General features: G+C 38.2%; 1 protein-coding gene across 14 annotated transcripts in view; it reads left to right on the forward strand.

Moving 5' to 3' along the window:
* Positions 1-26,572, forward strand: part of DLC1 (DLC1 Rho GTPase activating protein) — a 484,735-nt gene that overhangs the window by 239,774 nt on the left and 218,389 nt on the right. Inside the window, exon 6 of one of the 14 annotated variants that reach the window (XM_045055305.1) lies at positions 21,051-21,846. The exons of the other annotated variants lie outside the window; for them this stretch is intronic. Coding sequence (XP_044911240.1) covers positions 21,051-21,071 — 21 coding nt within the window. The 3' untranslated portion in view covers positions 21,072-21,846. Of the gene's footprint in view, positions 1-21,050; positions 21,847-26,572 lie in introns of those variants that run through there. 14 annotated transcript variants of the gene reach the window in all.

Raw genomic sequence — 26,572 nt, forward strand, 5'->3', positions numbered from 1 at the left:
CACAGCACGTGCCAACACTCAAGGTACAAGAGACACAGCTGATTACAGGTTCACCAACTTCATTCTGTCTGCAAGCTCATTTAATTTTTTTAAGTATATTTTTAAAGTTTATTTATTTGGGAGAGAGAGAAGGAGAGAGAGAATCCCAATCAGGCTCTTCAGTTTAAGTATTTTTTTAAGTTTATTTATTTATTTTGAGAGAGAGAGAGAGAGAGAGAGAGAGAGAGAGAGAGAGCACAAGTAGGGGAGGGGAAGAGAAAGGAGGAGAGAGAGAATCCCAAGCAGGCTCCATGCTGCAAGCGCAGAACCTAATGTGGGGCTTGAACTCACAAACGGTGAGATCATGACCTGAGCCAAAACCAAGAGTTAGACACTTGCAACTGAGCCACCTGGGCACCCCCAACATCATCTCAGTTTTACAGAAGACAATAGAGACAAGACAGTTCCCAGAGGTCCTGCTTTATATGATAGCATGTGTCAAACTATCCAATTATTTGAGGGCTTTCTTTTCCTTTCCTTTCTTTTTTTCTCTGGTATTTGTTTAATTACTAATTTTGTAGGGTGTTACAATTATAAGCTATAGAAAGTGGTTCAACAGGAAAAACAGTCCTTTTGCTGAAATGTGATCCTATACCCATTGTTTTTACTCAGATACTACTAAACACAATATTTCCTCCAGCATGAGTCTCAAGGGAGTGATATTGATCCTAAATATCCCTATAGCTTGATGAGAATATGCCTTTGTCATAGGGAAACTGTAAACCTTCAGACAGACCCAGGTGTTGGTAAAACCACCCTCAAAGAACAAGAATAGTTCACCTACAATTGGATACAGCCATAGAGCAGAGTTTAGCATTCCAAGAAGTATATCACTGTATATCACTGGAAGAGATTTCCAGCTCTTCAGAAGCAAAGGCATACATTTTACTTTTTTGTGAATCTTTGATGGATGTATTAATTATGGACTTTATGGATTTGGTCAGGTTGTTACTGGATTTGGAAGACCTTTGAAACATGTAGTTTACAACAATAATAAAACAAGAACACGTACTGCAGTGTGTTTACATTTTAAGCAATCAGCCAGTCAGACCCATTCATTTAACAGGAAAGGAAATAGCAGAAATTCACATCCATTGGGCCTAAGAAATAAAAAACAACCAAAAAAAGGAGTAACAGAAAGTTAGCAGGACTATATTCAAGAGAAAGGTCAATATGTAGCATTGAAGATGAAATCTAGCCTTTTTGAATACCTGGAATGCCTTTAAAGGATATGTGGATGGCTCTTCCTGTCCTTCATTCAGGTGTCTGCTCTGAGGACACCTCACCAGAAAGGTTTCCCTGACCCCCCATCTGAGACTCTACCCTATTACACTCTACCGCAAACTCTGCTTTCTTTCATAACACTTGTTACTACCTTACATTAATTGCTTTTCTGGCTGATCTTACATTTTATCATTGCTTTTTGTCCATCTCCTCCCTCCAGAATATGAGCCCAATGAGAATAGCAGGGATTTTATATGTTTTATTCACTGCTATATTTCTGTTGCTCCAAGCACATAATAGACATTCAAGCAATATTTGTTAAGTGAATGGAAAAGGAAAGAAGGAAAAATTAATATGAACCCTTGAGCCATGAATGAAACACATCATAAATTATAATTGTTATAGACTTTCTATACCAATAATTCTTAATTTGGAGAGAATCACGGTTCCTTTGTGTATTTAATGGAAGCTAGAGATTGTTTTCTTAAGAAATAAACGTGCACATGCACAAATAAACTCGGCATGCAATTATAGGGGTTCAAAAACTGGGGGCCCCAGTTTCTGCTCTATGTGCTTATATATTTACTTTTGTAGAAATAGGCTTTTAAATTTAAATCAGGAATAATCTCTGATACTTAAGAAAATTTTCTGGGGGTGAAAGCAATCCATTCTCTTGATTTCAAAACTGAAACAAGGATAGGGCATCTCTACTCTGTATCGAGCCAGAAACCAAGTGTGATTTAAACACATCTGCAAATATTAACAAAACATCTCAAATACTAAACTGTGATCCGTTGTCTGATGTGATCATTCCTAAAGACAGACCCTCTAGAAAGGAAAGATGGTAAACTGAAACTAGAGAATTACAAGGATAATGCTGTTTCTGGAGCACTTGTTATTTGCCTCGCACCCTGCTAACTGTTTCACATGCTTCAACTCTGTCTTATAAATACTGTACCCTAGAAAGGTTGTCCCCAAAGGCCAGAAAAGTCACACACTGATTGTGCCTTGCCCTCTCTGACTTAGAGGCCAATTACTAAATCATTTAAGCTACATGCATCCCTTTGTATAGCTGTTTTAACTCTGAAAATTGTCCTTAAAATTTTTTTAATGTTTTTATTTTTGAGAGAGAGAGAGAGTGAACGGGGAAGGGTGAGAAGGGGAGAGGGAGGCATAGAATCTGAAGCAGGCTCCGGGCTCTAAGCTGTCAGCACAGAGCCTGACGCAGGGCTTGAACTCATGAGCTGTGAGATCATAACCTGAGCCAAAGTCAGACATTCAACCAACTGAGCCACCCAGGCACTCGGGAAAATTGTTCTTATATGCATCATTTCATTGTCTTTTAACCTCAGAACAACTCTATGATAACGGCAGTTTAGTCTGTAAAATTCCTATTTGACAAGAAAGTTCATTCATGTATTATTAACCACTCTGCAAATACCTACTCATCTGCTCTTATAGAAATTTCCCTGTCTTGTTACCAGACATATGAACTGTAACCCATGAAGTGCTTCTACTAAAAACAAAAACAAAAACAAAAAACAAATCCAAATCAGTAAATGTGTTTGGTTTAATTGCTTGGTTATCTTACAAATATTTTGTGTGAAAAAATCATCTAAACAAAGTTTACAAAAGTAAAACTGTAGATGTTCATAACAGTTGTTGATTCTGCGGAATTCCTTGATTTCCACAAACCAACAATGAAGGTTATTTATTGTTACAACATTGTTTCAAGAATTGAATAAGCTAATGGTTACCAGTTGCCAGTTAGGCTGGTAAGTCATCCCTGTGATCCTTGGCATGTTAGAAGAAGATGAGCCCATCCTGATCATCTGACTCCTACTCCTTACACAGCACACATATGTGCATGCGTGGAGTGGATGTCACAGGACTGAACTTCTAGAGTCAGGAATGAGGGCTCATTCATCTTTGTGTCTTCACAAAAAGGAGGCACTGGCAAAGAACAGATGGTCACTAAACATTGATTTTCTCCATTGCCATGCTTACCCGGTTGTTTCTAGAGCATGTGTTATGATGGACACATTAAGAACAATTTCTCTATTTTAGAGCAGCCAATTGCCCTGTGATTTCTCCTGACTTCTGGCAAAATCAGTGAGCCCACTCCCATGCCACCGTCCTTGATTTCAGAGTTAGAGTTCAGCTGAACCGGTGGCTGCAACATCAACCAACGATTATTTCTAGCTAAACGAAAATAATTTTTAAGAACCTGACGTTGTTACTCTGTTTTTAACTGTTTCAAACATATATTATGTCACTTCAACTTCCAACAAGCCTCCAATTGGATAAGAGAATTATCTCAGTTTCCATGAGGTGGATTCTGAGGGGCAAACAGGCCACGTGACTTGACCAAAGACAAAAAGCAAGTCAGGGCAAAACTGCAGCCAGTTTGTGTTTGAAATTCATCAGGTCAGCCACAAAGGTGGTGTTCGAGCAATCTCACCAAGACCGGAAGTTCCTCTAGCTATGTGGTTAGGCTGGTGACATTGCAGGATATTAGTCAACATATGGTAAGGGATCGGTAAATACTAGCTGGATGAAAGAATAAATGAAGAAGCCTAATTGGTCAAAATTGTATATAAGTTAATATTATGGGAAAATATTTCTTTTCATGCAGTTTATATCAATAGCAGTCAGAAGAATACATATACACTGTGTATGTGTATATATATATATGCACATATATATAAACATGTATATACATATATACACATATATATAAACATGTATATACATATATACACTGTGTATGTATATATATACACATGTAGTGTAATGTATGTAATGTATAATATATACATATGTATGTATATACAGTATATATATATGTAAAATAATATATACATTCTCCCAGAAATTCAGTTTCCTTGATTTGCCTTAGCCTCCTAAATTCTGATATATATGCAGTAAATTTGAACAAGGTGGTGGGACATCAGAACGTTCCCCCTTAAGTTTCCATCTATTTACCATCCATGATGCTCATATGATTATTAAATCAAGACATTAAAAATAATTAGAAAATACAAATTTCATAGAATATGTTATTACCCTGCATCATGACCTTTGAAAATATTGGACCAATTATTTTATGGACCAATTATGAATGAACCCATCCTTAATTACAAATGAAGTAATTCATCATTCTGAAATGAGGCAGAGGATGCATTATTTAATTTAAAACTAATCCTTATTGAATCAAAGTATCTTTACTTGAACTCAAAACCCATATTGCCAATATTTAATGTGTGTTGTAGAAATAATGTCCATATAAAATACTCTTTAATAAAGACCTCCTTTTATGTGTTACATAATCAAGATTTTAGCATAGCAGAAATAAAAGGAAATTAAATATTCTCATAATATTCTGGAATTCAGTTGTACAATAAAGGTATTGTCAAGCAAGTATTTGAAAAAGTCTTCATTCTATCTCTATTTTTTTCCTCCAGGAAGAAGAGTGTACTTTTTCTTTTGGCCTCTGACCAGAAATAATTGATTTTGTTTTTGCATGCTTAGTGTTTATATTTCCAGTTTATCTCTTTTATCTTTAGTGATTAGTTAGCAAATCATTTGCTTCTACTCAATGATTTTTATATCTAAAGTATGTTAGAAAAATGACACATCCGACCCCAGTGTTGTTTTGATTTTGTCTTCTTGAGGTGCACTATAAATGTCATAAGCAATACCAGTCTGTATTTTGGTGGCATACCGCACAGTGTTGTCAAATTTACTCATTACTCATCACAGCAACACTGCAAGTGCAAGTGTTGTTATTCTCATAAATAAAAAAGATAAGATCGAAGCCAAGAACATGTACGCACATCTCAGATCAAGCTACTCTTCCTGCTTAAACCCTCCCAGCTGCTTCCCATTATAACCAGCATAAAATGTTCACAAGGACTTATAGGTCTGGCCTGTGCCCTTCTCCCTGACTTCATTCCTTCTATCCTCCCCTTTTTCACTGTGCCACAGTGACTCTAGCCTTACCTCTGTCCTCTAAGCACACCAGAACTCCTTTCCATTCCGAGGACTTTGCACCCAGAGCTCATGCTCTCCCCGCTGTCTGTGCAGGGCTCTCTCCTCACTGTTCAGGTGGCAACTCAAAAATCACCTCCACGAGAGCTAACTTCCCCCATTCCTTTGGATAAATCCACCTTCTACTCCCTCTCCAAGCTTCCGTCACTCACCAACACACGGTCTTATTTTATCTTCTTCCTCACCTTTATCTGAATGTGACATCACCTTCCTTTTTTTCATGGTTTTAGTCAATCTACCCAACAGTCAAGTTAGCTTCATGAGAGAAGGGGCTTTTCTGGTTCTGTTCATTACTCTTTCCCCAGTCCTAGAGCTGGCACAGAGAAGGCGTTTGAAAAATGTTTTGTGTCTGACTAACTCTGGGCTTGCAAAGATCTTACATTGAGTTTCTTACTCTAAAGAAAAACATAATAAAATGAATGTGTTTGCAGGTAGCTGACAAATCAGTGATAGATAAAGAAGGAGAGTAAGTTGTTTTGGACCATTTAGGAACTCACATTTAGCTTGAGCTGCTCTGCATTTTGTTTTATGTAATCTTAATAAAGTGGTGTCTTAAATGGGGGAAGAGAAGATGTGAAGGACACTTTTGTAACAAATTGGAGACCCATTTTTCTCTGAAGCTTGAAATTCCTCCTTTTGAGCAGTTTTTGAGTCTTAGAAAATTTTTATTCTTCATCTCAAAGAAAATTATTGGTAAGAAAGGATATCATGTAAGAATTTTTCATGGATTTAATAATAGACAACAAAATACTTTTTTCAATTATAGGTAAAGTAGTAATATGTGCTATGTAAAAAATACTATAATCTTCTTAGAAAATACTTTTAGAAAATAATTTTAGAAAATTAAATTCAGTTAGTTATTTGACTTAACTTTTCCAGAATCCCAGTGCTATAGAAATTCTATAGAGGTGATTGAATCCATTCCTCTCCCTTCAAGAAGATAAACAGAGATCTCATTTTTGTAACCTTCTGGACAGATTGCAGAATCACAGCATCCCCCCATTTCACTAGAGACTTGATATAATTCCAAAAAGATCATATTTAAATATATTGTTCTAAATAAACTATCTTAATTCCCTGAAATATCAATTAACCTGGGTTAATTGATAGGTTGAATCAAGTAACCCATAATTTACTCCTCCAAGAAAAGGCAAACCCAAGAAGATCACCTATATTTACTGTTTCGAACAGCTTTCAGGGTATTCTGTGTGTGCCCCGCTGGCCCTGTGGTTTCCACATGTACTTGCTGAAACCAAAGGGGGAGGTGTGCAGCTTAGACCCTTGGAAGCTGGAGGCACTTCGTCAACCTAAGTCTTTAAAAAAAGATCGCATTGTGCCCATTATGCTTTATTTGCTAAGGCGGGAAAATATCCTAGTCCACTTTACAACGATTTTCAACAGTGGTTGAAATTAACGTTTTCTTTTTTGAAATTTAAAGCTACATTAAGGAAAAAAAAAATGCTGCCTATGTTCTGTTTCCAAAACTTTCTGGTCAATCGGGGTTTTACTGTCGTGTGACTTAGTGATCATTAAAAATGCTGAAGCTAATTCGGTTTAAAACAATTTTTGTTGTTTTATGGAGGCTGATGTCAACCTAACATGGTTTGAGCCTTCATCCTCAGAAGTTACACACGTGGTACTGTGGCCACATTCTCCATGCATGATGTCAAGAAACAGATTAACAAAAAAGAATAAGGCACAGGAAGGATAATATTAAAGCCACTTAAAACAAGGAGCAAGTCCTGACTTAATGCCAACATCAATATTTTACTTTTTTTGTCATGTGAAAATATTTGTGCTTCTGAAATATCAGAAATTTCAAAAAAATACGTTGTATTTTTAAACAGAAAGTGGAACTTCCTGAGTTTTAGGGTTTATATAACTTTTTGGTTGGGGGGGGGTTCTTTGAATGTTGATATTTCTGTCTGCATCCTTTCTGAATTAGGACACAGACATTTTAAATTTGAAAACATTCTATGGTAAACAGAATTCAGCCAAGCGACAAAATCAGGCATATAGATCTCTCTCTCCTTGATCTTCCAAAACAGTAGGTGTTTTAACAAAACAATATGAATCCTCGTAACAAGTCCTCAGTTTGGACATGCTTTATTCTCAGCCTTCGTTGGAATGTCACCTTTTACTGAGCCAGACTTCTTAAAATACCGTGATGCTTAGAATTTGTTCTTCGTGCATTGAGGCCATGGCTTCATGGCGCTGATCAAATTTGAGCAAAAGGGAATCCTACAGATTGGAATTGCCGCCCACAAGAAGGTCATCTTTTCTCTCCTAGCAATTATTTTCCATGTGAAAGCAAAGAAAGTGTCCTTTTAAAAAGGTAGCCACCACTCACAAGATCTCAGCTTAAATTGTTGAGAGAGATGGGGCACCTGGATGGCTCAGTTGGTTAAGCATCGCCTTTGGCCCAGGTCATGATCTCACCATTCGCGGGCCCTGTGTCGGGCTCTGTACTGACAATTCAGAGCCTGTGGCCTGCTTCGGATTCTGTGTCTCCCTCTCTCTCTACCCCTCCCCCGCTTTGTACTCTGTCTCTCTGTCTCTCAAAAATAAACATCAAAAAAATTTTTTAAATAAAAAAAATTGTTGAGAGACTTATTTTTTTTATCGCTGTAAAAAATCATTTTTGTTAAAAATTACGCTTCAGAATTAGGGTTGACTCGGAGAAGTAAATGCCACTTGGTTTATCTTCTGTCATTTATTAATATTTTTTAAGCTAAAACTAAACTAGGTACTTGCCAGTAGAAAAACAATAATTTGGTACTTATAAAATAATAAACATTAAAAATTAAATTTAAAAGGTTAATTAAAATTTAAAAAATTAAATTAAAAGTTTAAGCTTATTGACAAGCCATCAATCCATATAATTTCCTAACATAACCAATGTGAGAACCTGTTTACTGGGAAGCTGGAATAATAGAAGCCAGGAATCCACTGAAATCTCTGTGGCAGGAGGAACCTGGCTCAGAGTGAGTCATAAATGAGTGAGTGAGCTTCTCTTCTACTGGCTCATGTATCCTCGAGGCTTATTTTCAGCCCCTTTGGGTATTGTCTTCACCTTATCTATACTTTTCATATCTATCTTTTATGTTCATTTTAACCTCAGTTCAGGTGTGTGAACATTCTTCAGAGAGAGGAAACTCCACCTACAAGGCTGACTTGCGTCCATGCTCATGATGCTGTGCACTGAGGAAAGTCGCTGTGAATAGTTTTCAGTTGTTGTGCCGCAGAGAGTCTGAAGAAAAGCTAAACAAGCAAACCAAACAAAAATAAAAACATGTGTAGTAAGGAAAGACAGATGTGTGCAATCCTAACCCCTGACTGGACCGTCACCTCTTCCCCTCTCACCGTGTGTGGTTGCACACCCAAGATCTGGGGCCCATAAACAGGATGCAGAAGCGTCACGGCCATACAATTGAAAGGTCCCCAATTTAGCAAAAGAGACCTGGAGAAAGGTAGCTGGTGACTAGTTCGAACGTGTTGGCCTCAAAACTATCACCTATAGTTAATGTTTGCTCAGTGCTCACAGGATATGCAACATTCCACTAAAGGAAGGTGGCACAAAAAAAAAAGAGGCACAGAGCCAACACCAGTCTTAGTGAGGTAGACCCTTGTGTTCAGTCAAAACTTCACAAGTATTGAGTTAAATATCTAATAATCAATACACAGAATATATGTCCATGGTCTTCTAAAGCTCCACCCCAGCCAGATTTTGCCAGGTTCTTTTAGATTCGGATGAGTCTACTAGCCAAAGACAAAAATCAGTCTTGATAAAGCAATGTTCCTTTCTCTTGTATTACAAAGCCTGGGCATCATATGTGGACTTGGCATGCCTGTGTATCTATTAGTCAATAAGCATTACTTACAACATGAAAGATGGTACATTGGCACAGGAAGAACAAAAAGAAAGAAAATATATTCATAGGTCCCATACTGAAGGATCTTAGAGTTGAGTTAGAGAAGTATGTGACATAAATATACACAAAAATGTGTAAAAAGACTTGTAAATTATAATACAGATCAGATAGATTTTACATTAGTAGTGGTACTATTTCCTAATCATAAAACACTCAAAAATCAGGCCACCCAAAAATTCAGTAGAAAAATCACTATTTCTGCAAGACTTTTCTTTCCCCTGGGTCTCTTTGAACTGTCATTTTGATGGGAAGAAACTAGATATGAATAGAACTGACCACACCTAGGTTGAGGTGATGACAGGTTTAGACCAGTCTGGGGAGGACTGGGATTCTGTTTATCCTGCAGGCTGGACCCACAGACAGGGATGAGTTTTTCCAGGATACAGACCTAGCTTTGATGAGCCCTTCTAGTTAACCCAATGATCTGTACCAGTATTATAATTTTTTATTCATGTCTTGATATGAAAAAATTGGGAATCTCTGCAAGACTAGCAGATCGTCAAACCTCCAGGAAGTAATACTTGCTTTAGGAAAGTCTAGGAGAGGGAAGAAAGGAGATGTTTACCTGCGTGTCTCCCCATCTAGACTGTAATGAGACACTCCAAGGTGGAACCTTAGTCTTCACCTTTTCCCCAGGGCCAAGGTACCTCTTGCATAGTATCTGTTTAAAATGGAATTGGATGAATCCATGTTTGGACCACTGTTAACAAATGTCTTGGCTTCCTTACCTGCCCTTGCTCTTCAACACGCTCCAGTCCGGTTTCCACATCTACCCTTACTGACTTTTCCAGCAACTTCCTTGACTTCTGTGCTGCTACACCAAATGATCACATTTTCATTCTCATCTTACGGTGTCCCTCCCACTTCCAGAATGCACCTCTCAGTTCAGAAATCTCTTCTTTCAGACTGTGTGATGTCAAAGCCTTCTGGTTTCTCTCTCCTCTGACTGGTTCTGGCCAGTGCTCTGCTGGCTTCTTCTTGACTCAGCCCCTAGAGACCAGCATCCAGTCCCAGGCCTAGTCACTTCCCATGACGTACTCTCACATCATGGGGCCTCACCTCCCTAGCTTGAGGTCCCAGAAAATTTATACTAGCTCAGACCTCTCTTCTGATCCAACAGTTTAAAAGTGCCTGGTTGAGGGGCACCTGGGTGGCTCAGTAAGCTAAGCATCTGACTCTTGATTTCAGCTCCAGTCATGATCTCACAGTTTGAGAGTTCAAGCTCCACATCGGGCTCTGCGCTGACAGTGCAAAGCCTGCTTGGAATTCTCTCTCTCTCCTTCTCTCTCTGCTCCTCCTGTACTCTCTCTGCTCCTCCTGTACTCTCTCTTCCCCCCACCCCGACACCGCCTTTCTCAAAATAAATAAACTTAAAAAAAAATTTAAGTGTCTGGTTAAGTTTGTCCAAAACCAAAATTGGCTCCTGCTACCACCTAGCCCTAGCCCCCTTCAGCTTTCTCTTTCTGCAGTATTCCATCCGCCCAGGTTCTTAGGACAGGAGACAACTTTGGCAGCTCTCTCTCTCTCGAACTCCCACAATCAATCTTTTGCCAAGTGACCCCTAATGATTTCCCCTCCATAATATAAGTTAGGTCTGACCGCTTCCCCCATCTTCATTCAATCCCATGTTCACTGCAGCTCAAGAGGCAGTCATTGGTCTTTCCTGAACTGTTATCCCTTCCCTGTTAGTGCCATCGTGGGTCCTCTTCTTTCCCCATGCATTCTCCTCTTAGCAGCCAGGGTGAGCTCTGAAAACTGCAAAGTGGGTCACATCATCACTCATCTACCTACATCCCCACGTTTAGATGCGAGTGCTTACCATAAAGACAAACTGTTGTATAACCTGGACACCACCTAGTGCCATCCTTTCTGTCACTCACCAGACTCCAGCCACTGATTCTATTTTCAGAACTAGAACAAAACCAGTATATTCTTCTAGCTCAGCAGTTCTCAAAGTATGGTCCCCAGGGCAGCGTAGAGGAAATAGAAACTCTGGAGCCCCACCCTAAACCTCCTGACCTAGTGAATCTGAAAACTCTGGGAGCAGGGCCCACCAGGTGATTCTGATGCACAGTCAGGTTTGAGAACCCCTGATCTAACTACTCTGATGTGGGAATGCCTGGAAGTCCCAGTTTTATCTTTTTATTCCTTAAACATAGCTGATTTGGTAGGCTCTTTTAGTGGACTTAGTGGAGGAAAGATATTGGGAGCCAATATGACTTGTCCAACTTAATAAGCTGGCCTTGATGGCTTTTGAATTACGAATGGCATGATATTCGTATACATTTACGTGTACATTTTTGTGAGCCTTTGGATGTTCTATACCACATCTTGAACACTTAAGTGGAAGTCAACTGATACTTGTAGACTTATGGTCTAAGTGTAAGCAAGCCTTCCTTAAGTAAAAAGCTGGACCCTCTCAGTTTCTTAAATCATTACTAAAAACATCACCTCTCAGCTTCTTGAATCATTAGTGCAGTTTTTCTCTCTCTTAAATCTCAAGTTCACCAAGACTAGGAATTATACTTCATAATTTTTAATATCTTCCTCATTACCTTGCAATATTGAGTCTTAAGTGGTAGAGTCATTTTTTAACTTTAAATTGGAATAAATATAAACCACTGCGTGTTTTAAAACATGATACAAGACGACAGTCTTTTCTCTTCGTGTTTGCTTTTCCCAGAGAATATTCATTTCTGACCTTCGTCTGTGATAATGCCAAAAGTTCTTTCTCTATGAATTCTTAAATTTCTATAGCATTTTCCAAAGAGTTCCAGCAGCTGTTTGTCTTCACATGAAAGACCAATTATTTACTGAGAATTGTTCAGTGACAGCCTGCTTCATTTATGTCTCTACCTTATGATCAGGCCTCAGAAACCACCCACTCATCAGCCTTCTGTTATGTAGCAGAGCAGCATTTATGGCCTTCTGAGATTTTCTTTGTGTGTGTATGAAATTATTGTCCCAGAACATGTTTAAGTGTTTGAGAAGTGCTATAAAGTATTGTGCAATTTAGTATGACTATTGGATGCAAGAAAAAAAATTCCTATGTATCACATTATCCCTCCCTGCCTTATGTGAAATAACCCAACGGTCTCCTCGAGGGACGGGCTCTGGTCTGAAAGCCAAGTTCATTAACCTCACTCCTGCTTCTCTCCAGGCTTTCAGGGCTCTGAACAAACTCTACAAGCAAAAACCCAAGACTAACCAGCTTCTGAGGTTTCTTTTTTGTTTTTTTTTCCCCAGTTTTATAAAATAATTGTCAGAAGTTACAGGATCCTAAAAAAAATTTCTGTTATGATCCTCACTCTCAGTACTTTTGTTGTCTGTTTTCTATGTAGTTCATCTGTGTGCTGTGTAATTTCAAGAAATTCAGAACAGTTTTTAGTATATGATGTTTAAATAGATCAGTCACTTGAATCCAAGTGATTTTTTGGTAAATAATATTTACACAGCATCACCAAATTATTACCAAAAGACTATTTGATACTCTGACAGTTCCCTTACACACACACGCACACACACACACACACATTACACATACAAACATAACACCTCTGAGATTTAGCAAGTAAAACACAACTGTAATTGCATTTTGGTTGGTTTAAATCCCAAATTTTCAAGTTTAGTAAAACAGCTTGATATGCAATAAGATTTAATCTGAAAAAAATCTTCCAATTTTCATTTCATAAGTAAAAGTCCATGGTTTGAATTTGGTTTCGAAGCCAAGAGCTGACTCAGATTAACACAGAAAGGGAAAAAAAAGGAAAGCTAGATCCTATTGATAAAGTTAGAGCTTATTTTAAAATTATTTTTAAGGAATTTCCCTAGAGACGTGTCTGCTACATGTTCCTTAATAATATGAGTGACTAAAAAATCTTCAGGTGGCTTTCTGTGGTGTTTCTGGAGAGTCCCCTTGTTTGCACATTTGAGAAAGGCCTGCAACAACACGGTGCTCTAAAAGGCAACACTACAACGGCAAAAACAACAAAACTTTTCAACATGGCCAGCCTCTCTCTAATATGTGATTTAAAAAATTAATCTCACATGCCAGACTCTGTATCCATTGTTCTCGAATAGCAGACGTGGCCCTCTTGTGCTCGGTGGCACCTCCTGGTAGATTCTAATGAAGCCACAGAATTAAATGCATTGAGATACATGAACCATCTCACATAATCCTTAAGCCAGCTTGCCACATGATTTACACTAACACTGCACGAGAGTATCTTTCTGTATTATCAAAGTCTCTCAGATACATCTATAATCAGAAAAAAATATTTATTTTTAAAAGAAATAATACCACCAACTAGTGAAATGCTTATTTTAGGCCTCAGTATTACTGTGGGATTTAAATAAGACACTATATATTATAGTCAATTACGATGAGTTATTCCTTCTGTTGCATTACCTTATCTCTATGTATATCAGTATGATATGAATACCATATGCCTAACTGTATGCTCACATCATTCTTTGTTGAAAATCTTAACTTCCTTAGGAGGAGAAATTAATTTTTATTATGCTATACGTGGCTCCTGATTTGACTTAAAATATACAGGGGAGCTAAATAAACACAAATTAAGGCATGATGACCATCAAGCCAAGCAGAAAGGTTAACTGCAAAGGTTGAAGGCAGAATAATAATGAAGAAGAGAGGCCAGCTTTCTACTCATTTCCATTAGGTCTGCCACCAAAGGAAAGGCTATTTAATTGTAGCAGGGGAATTTTGTGATTTTTTTTATATTAAGAGTATATTAATATCTTTAAACATGAAATAGTCTTTTTATTTATTTTATTTTATTTTTTATTTATTTATTTATTTATTTTGAGAAAGTGAGAGACAGAGCATGAGCAGGGGAGGGTCAGAGAGAGAGGGAAACACAGAATCCGAAGCAAGGCTCCAGGTTCCGAGCTGTTAGTGCAGAGCCTGATGTGGGGCTCGAACTCACCAACTGTGAGATCATGACCTGAGCTGAAGTCGGACGCTTAACCGACTCAGCCACCCAGGCGCCCCAAACATGAAACAGTCTTTTAAAGGAGACTTTAGGGGCACCTGGGTGGCTCAGTCGGTTAAGCGGCCGACTTCGGCTCAGGTCATGATCTCGTGGTCCGTGAGTTTGAGCCCCGCGTCGGGCTCTGTGCTGACAGCTCAGGGCTTGGAGCCTGTTTCGGATTCTGTGTCTCCCTCTCTCTGACCCTCCCCCATTCATGCTCTGTCTCTCTCTGTCTCAAAAATAAATAAACGTTAAAAAAAATTTTTTTAAAAAATAAAGGAGACTTTAAAGACCTAGTTCCCTAGGAAATAAGATGAATTTTAGTTTACTTGGAGTTCTGTTGATGTTTACAAAAGTTCTTCATTTAAATGTATTGGTAAGTGTGCCATTTATCGCTGCCTAAAAAATTACCCACAAAGTTGGCAAAGTAAAATAACAATGAACATTTATAATCTCACACCCATTTGTCAGAAATTCAGGAGCAGCTTAGTTGGTTCTAGCTTAGCATCTCATGAGGTTGCACTTAAGATATCTTAAGGTGTGCCTGGGACTGAAGAATGTGTTTCTGATAAGACTCCCCTGACCGGTGGCAGGAGGCCTCCATTCCTTGCCATGTCAACATGTAGGGCAACTTGAGTGTCCTTATGACATGGGAGCTAGCTTATCCCAGTGCAAACCATCCAAAAGAGAGAGCAAGGAAGAAGCTGCAACACATTTTATGACACAGTGTCGGAAGTCACACAGTGTTATTTCAGCCATACTCAGGGAGGGAAATGAGGCTCTACCTTTTAAAGGGAGGAGTGTCAAAGAATTTGTGGACATATATCAAAACCATTACAAACTCTATGGGTAATGCCATCTCTATGCAGTAAAGAAATATTACCTCCTAGAACTCATCGGTTTCAGTCTAAGTATTTTACTAACAGACATTTCCAAGAGAAACTCAGATACTTCAGCACAAATTAAGAATTATTTAAAATTTGGAACTTTAAAGATAAGCTAAAACTTTAAAAGTAAGAAAACTATGATCTAAAGTGTTTAACGTTTTTTTTTAAAGAGCTTATTGGGTGCTTGCTTGGCTCAGTCGGTTGAGCATTGGACTTCGGCTCAGGTCATGATATCGCTATTCATGAATTTGAACCCTGCATCAGGCTCGCTGCTGTCAGCACAGAGCCCGCTTCATATCCTCTGTCTACCTCTTTTTCTGCCCCTCCCCTGCTTGCACTGTCTCTCAAAAATAAAAAAAAAATCAGAAAAAATTAAAGTTTGTTTTGACAGAGAGAGTGTGCTTACACTAGAGCAGGGGAGGAGAGAGGGGCAGAGACAGAAGTAGGGAGAGAATCCCAAGATGCTCTGTGCTATCAGTGCAGAACCCAGCAGGGGACTCAGTCCCACAAAAGGTGAGATCATGACCTGAGCTGAAATGGGCATTCCGAAGCTTAACTGACTGAGCCACCCAGGAGCCCCTAAAGTGTTTAACCTTCTTAAAGCTATAGGACAATATCTGAGGTCCCTAGATACCCACTGTAAATTCTTTGGGGTTTAATTGTATGTTAAAATGTCCACTTCTATATGAAATTCAAGTTAATAATATCAATTCAATGTTAACAGTTCATGAACGTTAGAAAGTTTTAAAGGTGGTGGGGCGCCTGGGTGGCGCAGTCGGTTAAGTGTCCGACTTCAGCCAGGTCACGATCTCGCGGTCCGTGAGTTCGAGCCCCATGTCGGGCTCTGGGCTGATGGCTCAGAGCCTGGAGCCTGTTTCCGATTCTGTGTCTCCCTCTCTCTCTGCCCCTCCCCCGTTCATGATCTGTCTCTCTCTGTCCCAAAAGTAAATAAACGTTGAAAAAAAATTTTTTTTAAAAAAAAGAAAGTTTTAAAGGTGGTATAAATAGACAAAAAAGTAAGAAACATAGTAAAAAAGTTTTATAGGGGGTATACTCTTATACTGTAAAAATACTGTAGTACTTGCCCTCAAGGTGCTTGCCCTTTAAGTAGAGCAAAAAGCTTCCAAACATTAACCACAACAATTAAGACTATTATTCGTTAATTTTAGCAACTAACATATTGCTTTAAAAACCAGAATGATTGAACGTATTCAGCAGCTGTGGATATCCGTTAAAATATCCAGTAGATAATATCTTTAATGTTTTGATTAATAAATTAAGGGATTTAATAAAAGCAATTTGATTTATATTCAGAATTTTGTTCAGTGTAAAGAAATTTACTATAGTTCTTGAAAAAAAAACACATGTTCAAAATCCCAGTGGAAAAAATGCATTTGAATCGAAACATTTGTCAGGCCAGCTCAATAAATCTTTAATGTTCTAGTATTCAAGTCTCCCAAAGTGGGGAATATGTGGGAAAATGCCCTTTGTTAATGGAATTTTGACCCAAATACTAAAGAAAAGGGCTGTGGGAATTAAAACTAGGCTTACCAGAGAATATAGCACATTTACTGAATTCTTATATAAGTCACCTCTTTCATCTGGACCATGTGGATTTGGTGCGAATCATTATTTAGAGAGCCTACAAATAACAGCCACTTTTTTTTGTAATGCTTGTTTATTTTTGAGAGACAGAGACAGAGCATGAGTAGGGGAGGGGCAGAGAGAGAGGGAAAAAGAATTCAAGGCAGCCTCCAGGCTCTGAGCCATCAGCACAGAGCCCGATGATGATGTGGGGTTCAAACTCACTAGCTGTGAGATCACGACCTCAGCCAAAGTTGGACGCTAACTGACTGAGCCACCCAGGTGCCCCTACAGCCACTTTTAAAAGCCAATTTTTATGTTTGTTTCTTATCAAAAACGAAGGAAATTTCCTGAAAGCTAGATGAATTATCCCCCTGATGCAGGGCTTATGTAACGGTAACCTCCTACAGAAAAGACAGTGATTAATTGAAAAGGGGAAAGAGCCTCATTACAGATGGAACATTCTATTTGTTGCTAAAATGTATGGAACTGCTTAGGTATCTTACTTGGGAATCTCTTTATAGTGTCTAATTCCTTTATTGACTATTTCTCTGTTAAGCACATAGATGAATAAACCTGACTATTCAAAAAAATGTATGATTCTTTCCTACTACAAGATTTTGCATTTTAAGTTACTGGATTGATATTACTTCTGTGAGTTTAGGATCCTGCTATATTGTAATCCTTCAATAGGATATATATGACATGGTTTTCATATATTTTATTTTAAAACATACTACCCAATATTTTCTTTTGTTAACCAAAAAAAAGTAGATCATTGGACAAAGTTGCACCCAATACAAAAGTTAAGAGCTACCCCCAGAGGAGCCTGGTTTCTCAAAGCAAAGATAGGGTACATTTTTAACCCATTTCATGGATAGCAGAAATCACAAGGAGGCCATATATCCCAGATGTGATTAGGATACAGTTTAAGATAATAAAGTAGCATCTTGCTGATATTTAGAACTAGAAATCATTTGATATAGTGCCAATTTGATTGTTTAAAACCCAAACCAGCTTTTTGTCAGCCCTAATTATCTAGTCTCAGAATTAAGCAACAGCCTAGAGAAGATGCTGAGGGGAATAAGCTGGGGATGCAGACCGTAACCGGATAGTGTTTGCCAATGGGGGGGGGGAATGGAACCCCATTTATCATACAAGATTACTCTTTAGGGTCAGGTGTCCATCATATGCTTCCTGCATTACTTTCACTTTGGAAGAATGTTTTTTATTTTGTCAATGTGCCTGTAACATAAACACTCTCGTAAATGAAACAGCCACTAAACCAATTACTTTTGACCTTGATGAAAGGTAGCACCATTATAAGTATAAATCAGCACTTTACCATCACTGATGATTGATGGAAAAACCCCAGGTCTGCAAAAGCCAGCTCCATTTAAATTGCTCCTTGCTTTGGAGTGAACCTCACTCCATTGTGTTTCTTTGGAAGCATCACATGAGGTTAAACTGCAGAGCATTCAATTTGTCTCATGAAAGTGTATAAACATTTCGAGTGTGGTCATAAAAAGTAAGTGACTTTTTTTACTCCAGTGAGTGTACTCTTAGCCAGTAATGTCTGCTTGGGAAAAATGGGGCGGGGGGGCAGGGAAGGGGCAACCAGCCCAGGACTGACATGTAGAAAAGGCAAAAAGTGCCAGGGTTTCGTGTTTCACTTTGTGTTAGTGTCCCCTGCTCCTTTAAAATCCATCGCATCCACCCAGTCGGCATCTCCAATGTGATGAATGTTCAATTACTCCTTTACACTCACATTCCAGTTTTTATTTCCCAGTAATTAAAAACAATACCAATATTTTCGGTTTCTCATCTATTTTATTTCTCTTGCTATCTATGGTAGCAGGTGTTTACAGAAAAAGTAATATCTCAGTCCAGAGAAGTTACATAGAGTAGGGGTTAAGAACATAGACTTAATCTGTGTTAAAATCCTGCGTTCAATTACTGGCTTGACCATTTGCGAAAGTTGAGACCTTGGGCAGTAAGTTACCTTGTCTCTTATGTGATTGACTCTTATATAAAATGGAATAATGACAGTAGTCCCTTCATAGGGTAGTTATTAATATTATATTAGTTATTATTGCTGGTGCTTAGAAAAATGCCTGGAATAGAGCGAGCACTGAGTAAGTGTTACCTCTCAATAGGCATTGCCTATTCCCTGTGTCATTGGGGCATTTTGCCCTCATTTCATCCAGGTATTCACAAAATGCTGACCCTTCTGATTACTGTTATAACCTGTTTCTTGACTACAGCTTCTCTCTCTGACTTTTCCTTTTCTCAACCTTCTTTCCATTCTCCTCAACTTCTATCTGCCCACACAATTCTGTGGACACCAGCTGGGTGTCTTACAATTTAACTGAATTCTGACACTATGTACCAGAAGGCACATCCCACATGTTAAGGATTCAGTCACTCAAGACTGCCCTTTCCCTCCCCAGTTCAGATGCTAGTTGCAAGCCCAGGTTATTGCCTGTGCTTCAGACCGATAGCTATAGATCGGAAGTTCCAATGACCCACCGCCTAGGTTCAATTAGTTCGTTAGAGTAGCTCATAGAACTCTGCCGAACATTTTACTTACTAGACTACTGGTTTATTATATAAGGATGTATCTCAGGGATATCCAGATGGAAGAGATGTGTAAGGCAAGGCATGGGGAAAGAGTGCAGAACTTCCATGCCCTCTCTAGTGCACAACTCTGCCTAAATCTGCACACGTCCACCAACCTAGAAGCTCTCTGCACCCCATCCATTGGGGCTTTATGGAGACTTCAGCGCATAGGCACAATTGATTAAATCATGGCCATTGGTGATTGAATTCAATCTTCAGCCCTTCTCCCAGCCCAGGAGGTTGGTGGGTGGGGTGAAAGTGCCAACCCTCTAATTATTTGCCTGGCTCCACTGGCAATCAGCCTCCATTCTTAGGTACCATAGTCACCTCATTAACATAAAAAAGACACCTTCATCACTGTTACAATTTAGGAAGTTACAGGGGTTGTAGAAGCTCTGTGCCAGGAACAAGGTGGAAGATCAAATATATATTTCTTTTTACAAATCACGATATCACACCCTTACAGTCACTACTGGGTGTCCCCATAGGCCTAACCTACCTGGAAGCTATGAGGCATGAGACCCTATTGATGGAATCCATACAAAATGTTTCCATATAAGTTACCATCCGAACTAGCACACTTTTGAGAGTAAAAGGAGTTGTTTAAATTAATTATAATTACTGCAAAAAATGTTACTCAATAATTACGTAACTATTGCAGATGTTTAGACCCTACGTTAAATGATGAGACCGCTGTAACAGGAATGCCCCGACTACTATATACACTTTATGGCAGGACTGCTCCAACTCCGTTTCCCCACATATTTCATGTGTGCATATTTCGCATATACCTAACCCATGTTTCCCTCTTCCCCCATCAGGCTCTGTATGTCCTGCAGACCATAGCAGGCACCAGACAACAACTGACTGGTACATCAAGTGACCAGTAGGGCAGCAGTCAGACAGTTCCATCATTACCTGAAGTCAGGATTGAGCTGTCCCTAGCCACGTGTGTCCGAGTGCACTTTGTTAAACCAGCGAGCAACCTGCGTGCTGTTCTTGAAACAAGCAGGTGCTTGTTCGATGACATCTGGAAAGGGCCAGGAAGAAAGGTTTTTTTATCACTAGTCATCTTTCAGATGTAACCATATATCAAAGTGAGAACTTTGTTCTCTGCACATGCATATCACACATTACTAGACAAGATTATAGAAGCCAGAAAGAAAAACAGGCCCTGACCCATATTAATACACTATTCATAATTTTATATCATTAAAATAACACTCCAAAACCAAGTATTATCTTACCATACAATCTAGCAATTACACTCTTTAGTGGTAAAGTTGTAAACTCCAAAGGAGTGGAAACTTGTGTCCACACAAAAACCTGCAACCAAATGCTTATTGGAACATTTTTCATAGTTAACTGCCAAACCCCGGAAGCATCCAAGATGTCCTTCAGTAGGTAAATGGATACATAAACTGGTATATTCAGACAATGGAATATTATTCACTAAGAAGAAGTGAACTGTCAAGCCATGAAAAGGCCATGGAGGAAACTTAAATGTAAATTACTGAGTTAAAACAACCAGGAAGGGCCTCGTGCTCTATGGTTCCATCTATGTGATACTCTGGAGACAGTAAAAAGATCAGTGGTCACCAGGGGTTGGGGGCAGGGTGAGATGAATAGTCAGAGCGCAGAGGACTTTAAGAGCAACAAAACCATTCTGTATGATTCTATAATGGTAGATGCATGTCATATATTTTTGTCCAAATCCATAGAATTTACAACACCAAGAGTGAACTCTCATGCGAGCTATGGACTTTGAGTGATCAGGATGTGCCAACCAAATAATAAATACAACAAACGTACCACTCTGTGGAGGCTGTCGATAATGGAGGAGGCTGTCGATAATGGAGGAGGCTGTGCATGTGTAAGGGCAACGGGTATAGTTGCAATCTTTGTACCTTCCACTCAGTTTTGTTGTGAACATAAAACTGTCCTGAAAAATAAAGTCTAGTTTGTTTGTTTTTTAAAAGGAACATTCTGAGACAAATGCTAAACTGACCAGGATGCCCTTGTAAGCCGGGATTATCCCAGGAAAACCAGAGCATATGGCGCCCCTTCCCATCCAGGTCAGACTTCCTGCACAGACAGAGTAGAAAGGAAATCTGGAAGGCCAAATGGAAACTTTCCAGCAAAGAAGGGGATTCGAGTCCGGCGTGGTAAAAGAAATTGAGCTGGGCTCCAAGACCTTGTGATTTGAGGAGAGAGGTCCTAGAATATCTATCATGTCATCAAAAGCCGGCAATTGAAAGACCTTTACATAATGTTTATCTAAATTAAGCCTTCTTTGTCCCTCATAGGGTAGACTTAATTTATGACTCAATTCAGGCATATAACTCAGAAATGCCAACAAACATCTCTTCTGCCTAAGTATGCATCCTCAAAGAGCAGAACATTTTTAAATATCTCAATGTTTATACAATTTACAGCTTTGAAACATTGAACATTTGGTTATTATTTGATTAGTAGCCTCATTTCAAAAGCCTTTCTTTTTGTTGTTGTTGTTGTTTGTTTTAATTTTTATTTAAATTCCAGTTAGCATACAGTGTAATATTTTTTTTCTTTTTTTAAATTTACATCCAAATTAGTTAGCATATAGTGCAATAATGATTTCAGGAGTAGATTCCTTAGTGCCTCTTACCCATTTAGCCCATCCCCCCTCCCACAACCCCTCCAGTAACCCTCTGTTTATTCTCCATATTTATGAGTCTCTTATGCTTCGTCCCCCTCCCTGTTTTTATATTATTTTTGTTTCCCTTCCCTTATGTTCATCTGTTTTGTCTCTTAAAGTCCTTATATGAGTGAAGTCATATGATTTTTATCTTTCTCTGACTAATTTCACTTATATAGTGTAATATTAGTTTCAGGTTTGTGATTTTTTTTTCCAGTTTCTGTTAGACCTCTGTCACTCCAAATTTCATCCTTAGGTCCCAGTCACATTTAGTGGATTCTTGCCCTCGCTCAGGTCTGTGGTTTATCGCACATATAAAATAGATATTTCAAATCAAATTTATTAGTGAATACCACTACAATAAATATCTCCCTATAACAAAAATGTTTCTGGCATCCAGCCAAAGGCCCACTTACATGAAGTAATATTTGATAAGAGCAAATTCCAATTCAGTGAACAAAGTGATAATTTGTCATAAAAAGATTTATGTATATCATTTAAGTAGTTTTAATCTGTACCTTTTGTGCAGTTATGACTTAGGGGTATATGTTTTGAATTTCTATCAAAAGTTTAGTTCTGCCAAAGTTATTTTAAGTTGGAAGTATGAAACTATGAGATTATTAGTAAATTTGGGGTAATACGGGGGAACATGTAGTCATTGAATTATTGAAATGAACATAAACTTATATTGGAATATAACTGGTAGTAATAACTTGGTCAAGATGGGTATGAGTGAAATGCTTCCTTATCTCTCAGCCTTCTAAGACACTAAATTAAAATAAAACAAACTCATAAACTCATATATAAATTATTTTGTTTGTAAGCTAGATATTGTACAGGATTCTATGTTGATCCATTAACAAATACTTTGCCTCTATACTTTTTTTTAATTCCAGTATAATTAACAGTATAATTAATACAGCGTCACATTAGTTTCAAGTGTACAATGTATACTCAGTGCTCATCACGATAAGTGTGCTCTTAATCCCCTTCACTGGTTCACTCATTCCCCACATACCTTCCCTCTTGTAACCATCAGTTTGTTCTCTATAGTTAAGGGTCTGCTTTTTTGTTTGTCTCTGGTTTTTTTTTTTGTTGTTGTTGTTCATTTGTTTTGTTTCTTGAGTTCCACATATGAGTAAAATCATATGGTATTTGTCTTTCTCTGACTGGCTTATTTCACTTAACATTGTACCCTCTAGTTCCATTCATGTTGCTGCCAATGACAAGATTTCACTCATTTTTATGGCTGAGTAATAGTCCCGTGTGTGTGTATGTGTGTGTGTGTGTGTGTGTGTGTGTGTATACACATACCTCATCTTCTTTATCCATTCATCATTTTATGGATAGTTTGACTCCTTTCATAATTTGGCTATTGTAAATAATGCTACAGTAGACATAGAGGTGCGTATATCTTTGTTAATTAGTGTTTTCATATTCTTTGGATAAATACCCAGTAGCGGAATTACTGGGTCATATGATAATTCTATTTTTAATTTTTTGATGAACCTCCATGCTGTTTTCCACAATGGCTCCACCATTTGCATTCCCACCAACACTGCAAGAGGGTTCCTTTTTCTCCGCATCCTCCCCAACACTTGTTTCTTGTATTTTTGATTCTAGCCATTCTGACACGTGTGAGGTGATATCTCATTATGGTTTTGATTTGTATTTCCCTGATGATGAGTGATGTGGAACCTCTTTTCATGTGTCTGTTGGCCATCTGTATGCCTTCTTTGCAGAAATGCCTGTTCATGTCTTCTGCCTATTTTTTAATTGGATTACTTGTTTTATTAGTGTTGAGTTGTATACATTCTTTATGTATTTTGTGTATTAACTCTTTATTAGATACTTCATTTGTAGGGGTGCCTGGATGGCTCAGTCAGTTAAGCGTCCAAATTCAGCTCAGGTCATGACCTTATGGTTTGTGGGTTCAAGCCTCACATCAGGCTCTGTGCTGACAGCTCAGAGCCTGGATCCTGCTTTGGATTCTGTTTCCCTCTCTCTGTGTCCCTCCCCTTCTTGCTCGCTCTCTCTCTCTCTCTCTCTCTCTCTCTCCCCTTCTCAAATATAAATAAACATTAAATTTTTTTAAAATATATCTCACTTGTAAAAATCTTCTCCAGTTCAGTGGATTAACTTTTAGTTTTGCTTATTGTTTCCTTTGCTGTTCAGAAGGTTTTTATTTTGATGTAGTCCCAATAGTTTATTTTTGCTTTTGTTTCCCTTGCCTGGGGAAACATATCCAGAAAATGTTGCTACTGCCGATGTCAGAGAGATTACTGCCTGTGCTCTCTTCTAAAATTTTTATGATATCAGGTCTCATATTTAAGTCCTTCATCCACTTTGAGTTTATTTTTCTATATGGTATAAGAAAGTGGTCTAATTTTATTCTTTTGGATATGATTGTCCAGCTTTCCCAGCACCATTTATTAAAGCAACTGTCTTTTCCCCATTGCACATTCTTGCCTACTTTGTTGAAGATTAATTGACCATATAATCATGGGTTTATTTCTGGGCAGTCTAGTTTGTTCTATTGATCTGTGTCTGTTTTTGTGCCAGTGCCATACTCTTCTGATTACGGCAGCTTTATAGTATATCTTGAAATGTGGGATTGTGATACCTCCAGTTTTCTTCTTTTTCAAGATTGTTTTGGCTCTTCAGAGTCTTCTGTGGTTCCATACAAATTTTAGAACTATTTGTTTTAGTTTTGTGAAAAATACTGTTGTTATTTTGATAGGGATTTCACTGAATCTGTAGATTTCCTTTGGGTAGTATGGACATTTTAACAACATTTATTCTCCCAATCCATGAGCATGGACTATCTTTCCATCTCTTTGTGTCATCTTCAATTTCTTTCTTCAGTGTTTTATAGTTTTCAGAGTACAGGTCTTTCACCACCTTTTTAAGTTCATGCCTAGGGATTTTGTTCTTTTTGGTGCAAGGTAAATGGGACTATGTTCTTAATTTCTCTTTCTGCTACTTCATTGTTAGTGTATATTTGCCTCTATAATTTTATCCCATCTATTAAACCAAAATTATATTATACTGAATATATATATAGCATATATGTATAATATTATATTAATATAAAATATTAATATTACATACATCAAGTAATGTCTGAATCATATATGGAATTCATTTTAGTTCTAGTTCTGATAAATTCAATAAATGATAAATCCCATTAAGAGTTCTGGTTAAATGATAAAACCCATTAAGAGTGGTAGCCCCAGGTATCTCCTACAGCTCAGAGATCACCCAAAGTTCCCCACAAGTGCAGGAGATAAATCTTCTGCATTTTCTGATACAGGTATGACTTCCACATATGCCCTTAGTCCCTGCTGCTCCAGGTTGCACAGAATAGGGAGCCTGTTCCTCAGTGTAAGGACCCAAAAAGAATAGTATCACTTGTTGGCATCCAAGGGGGCCAAGAATAGACCCACCTAGTAACGGTTGGTGACAGGCTCCGAATTAAAGGTGAGGGCTGAAGATGTTAGCTTCCAAACTGGGCTTTAGAAAACTTAAAACAAGTAGCTGACCAAAAAAGGAGAAATATTTTTTTTTCACAGTAACACAAAAAATAATTACAAATAGTTAAAAATAAATAAAGGAGGAATGAACTTGAGAAAATAAGTTAATCTGACATAAGGAAGTGGAGGAAGCAGAGACAGACAACCTATACCTCTTTGCACTATTTCAGAATAAATAATTACTTTTTTATATCGTGATAACAAACCCAAATAATAGGAAGACTTTACACTTAGGGAGCTCTTGGGCAAGTACTATGATAATCTTTGGGCAGCATGTTGTTGAATCCTCATAAATAGCTCTGAGATGTAGATATTACTTCTACCCTTTTTCTTAGAGATGAGGAAACTGAGCTCAGTTCTAGAAACTTGCCCAAAGTCACAGAGCCCATTGGTGACAGCAAGGAACCTAGTACTTGTTCATGTCCACCTCTATCTTCTATTTCAGTCTTCAGTCTTGAATTCATAATTTGATTACTTATTTTTACAGCATAGCTTTTTATCTCGTTTAGTGCCACTACAGCGCGTAATAAAAGGCTGTGCATATAATGGATACTTAAGGTGTGTCTATTAACTGATTCACTAGAATGAAGCGTAAGAGGATGAGGATCTCAGGGCATGTTACTAATGGCCAGGCATTCCAGAAAGGGGGTGGGGGAAAGGTCATCATTGAAGCATTTTAAGGAGAACAGTGATATAGTAATAAATTTTAGCATGGCTGGCTGCCTTGGAAATGCCCATGAGATACAGAGGGAAGTTTTTTGCACACCAGCAAAAAAAACTGTGATTCAGGTTAGAAAAATAAGGACATGAACAAAATGAAAAAATCCATTATGAATCTAACATTGTTCACCAAGAAAAATAAACAGCCATTCTGAGTCAATTGTTCCCTGAATAAGTCACCTATCTTGAGTATCATGTTTACTGAAAATAAGTCTACATGTCTACGGTGCTCCTTAATTGTGAACTTTCATTAACCAGACTTTAAAAAAAAACAAGCTACCTCGAATAACTAGTATTTCTAAATGGCTACCAT

This window comes from Felis catus, chromosome B1 (assembly GCF_018350175.1).
Source record: "Felis catus isolate Fca126 chromosome B1, F.catus_Fca126_mat1.0, whole genome shotgun sequence".
Taxonomy (NCBI): domain Eukaryota; kingdom Metazoa; phylum Chordata; class Mammalia; order Carnivora; family Felidae; genus Felis; species Felis catus.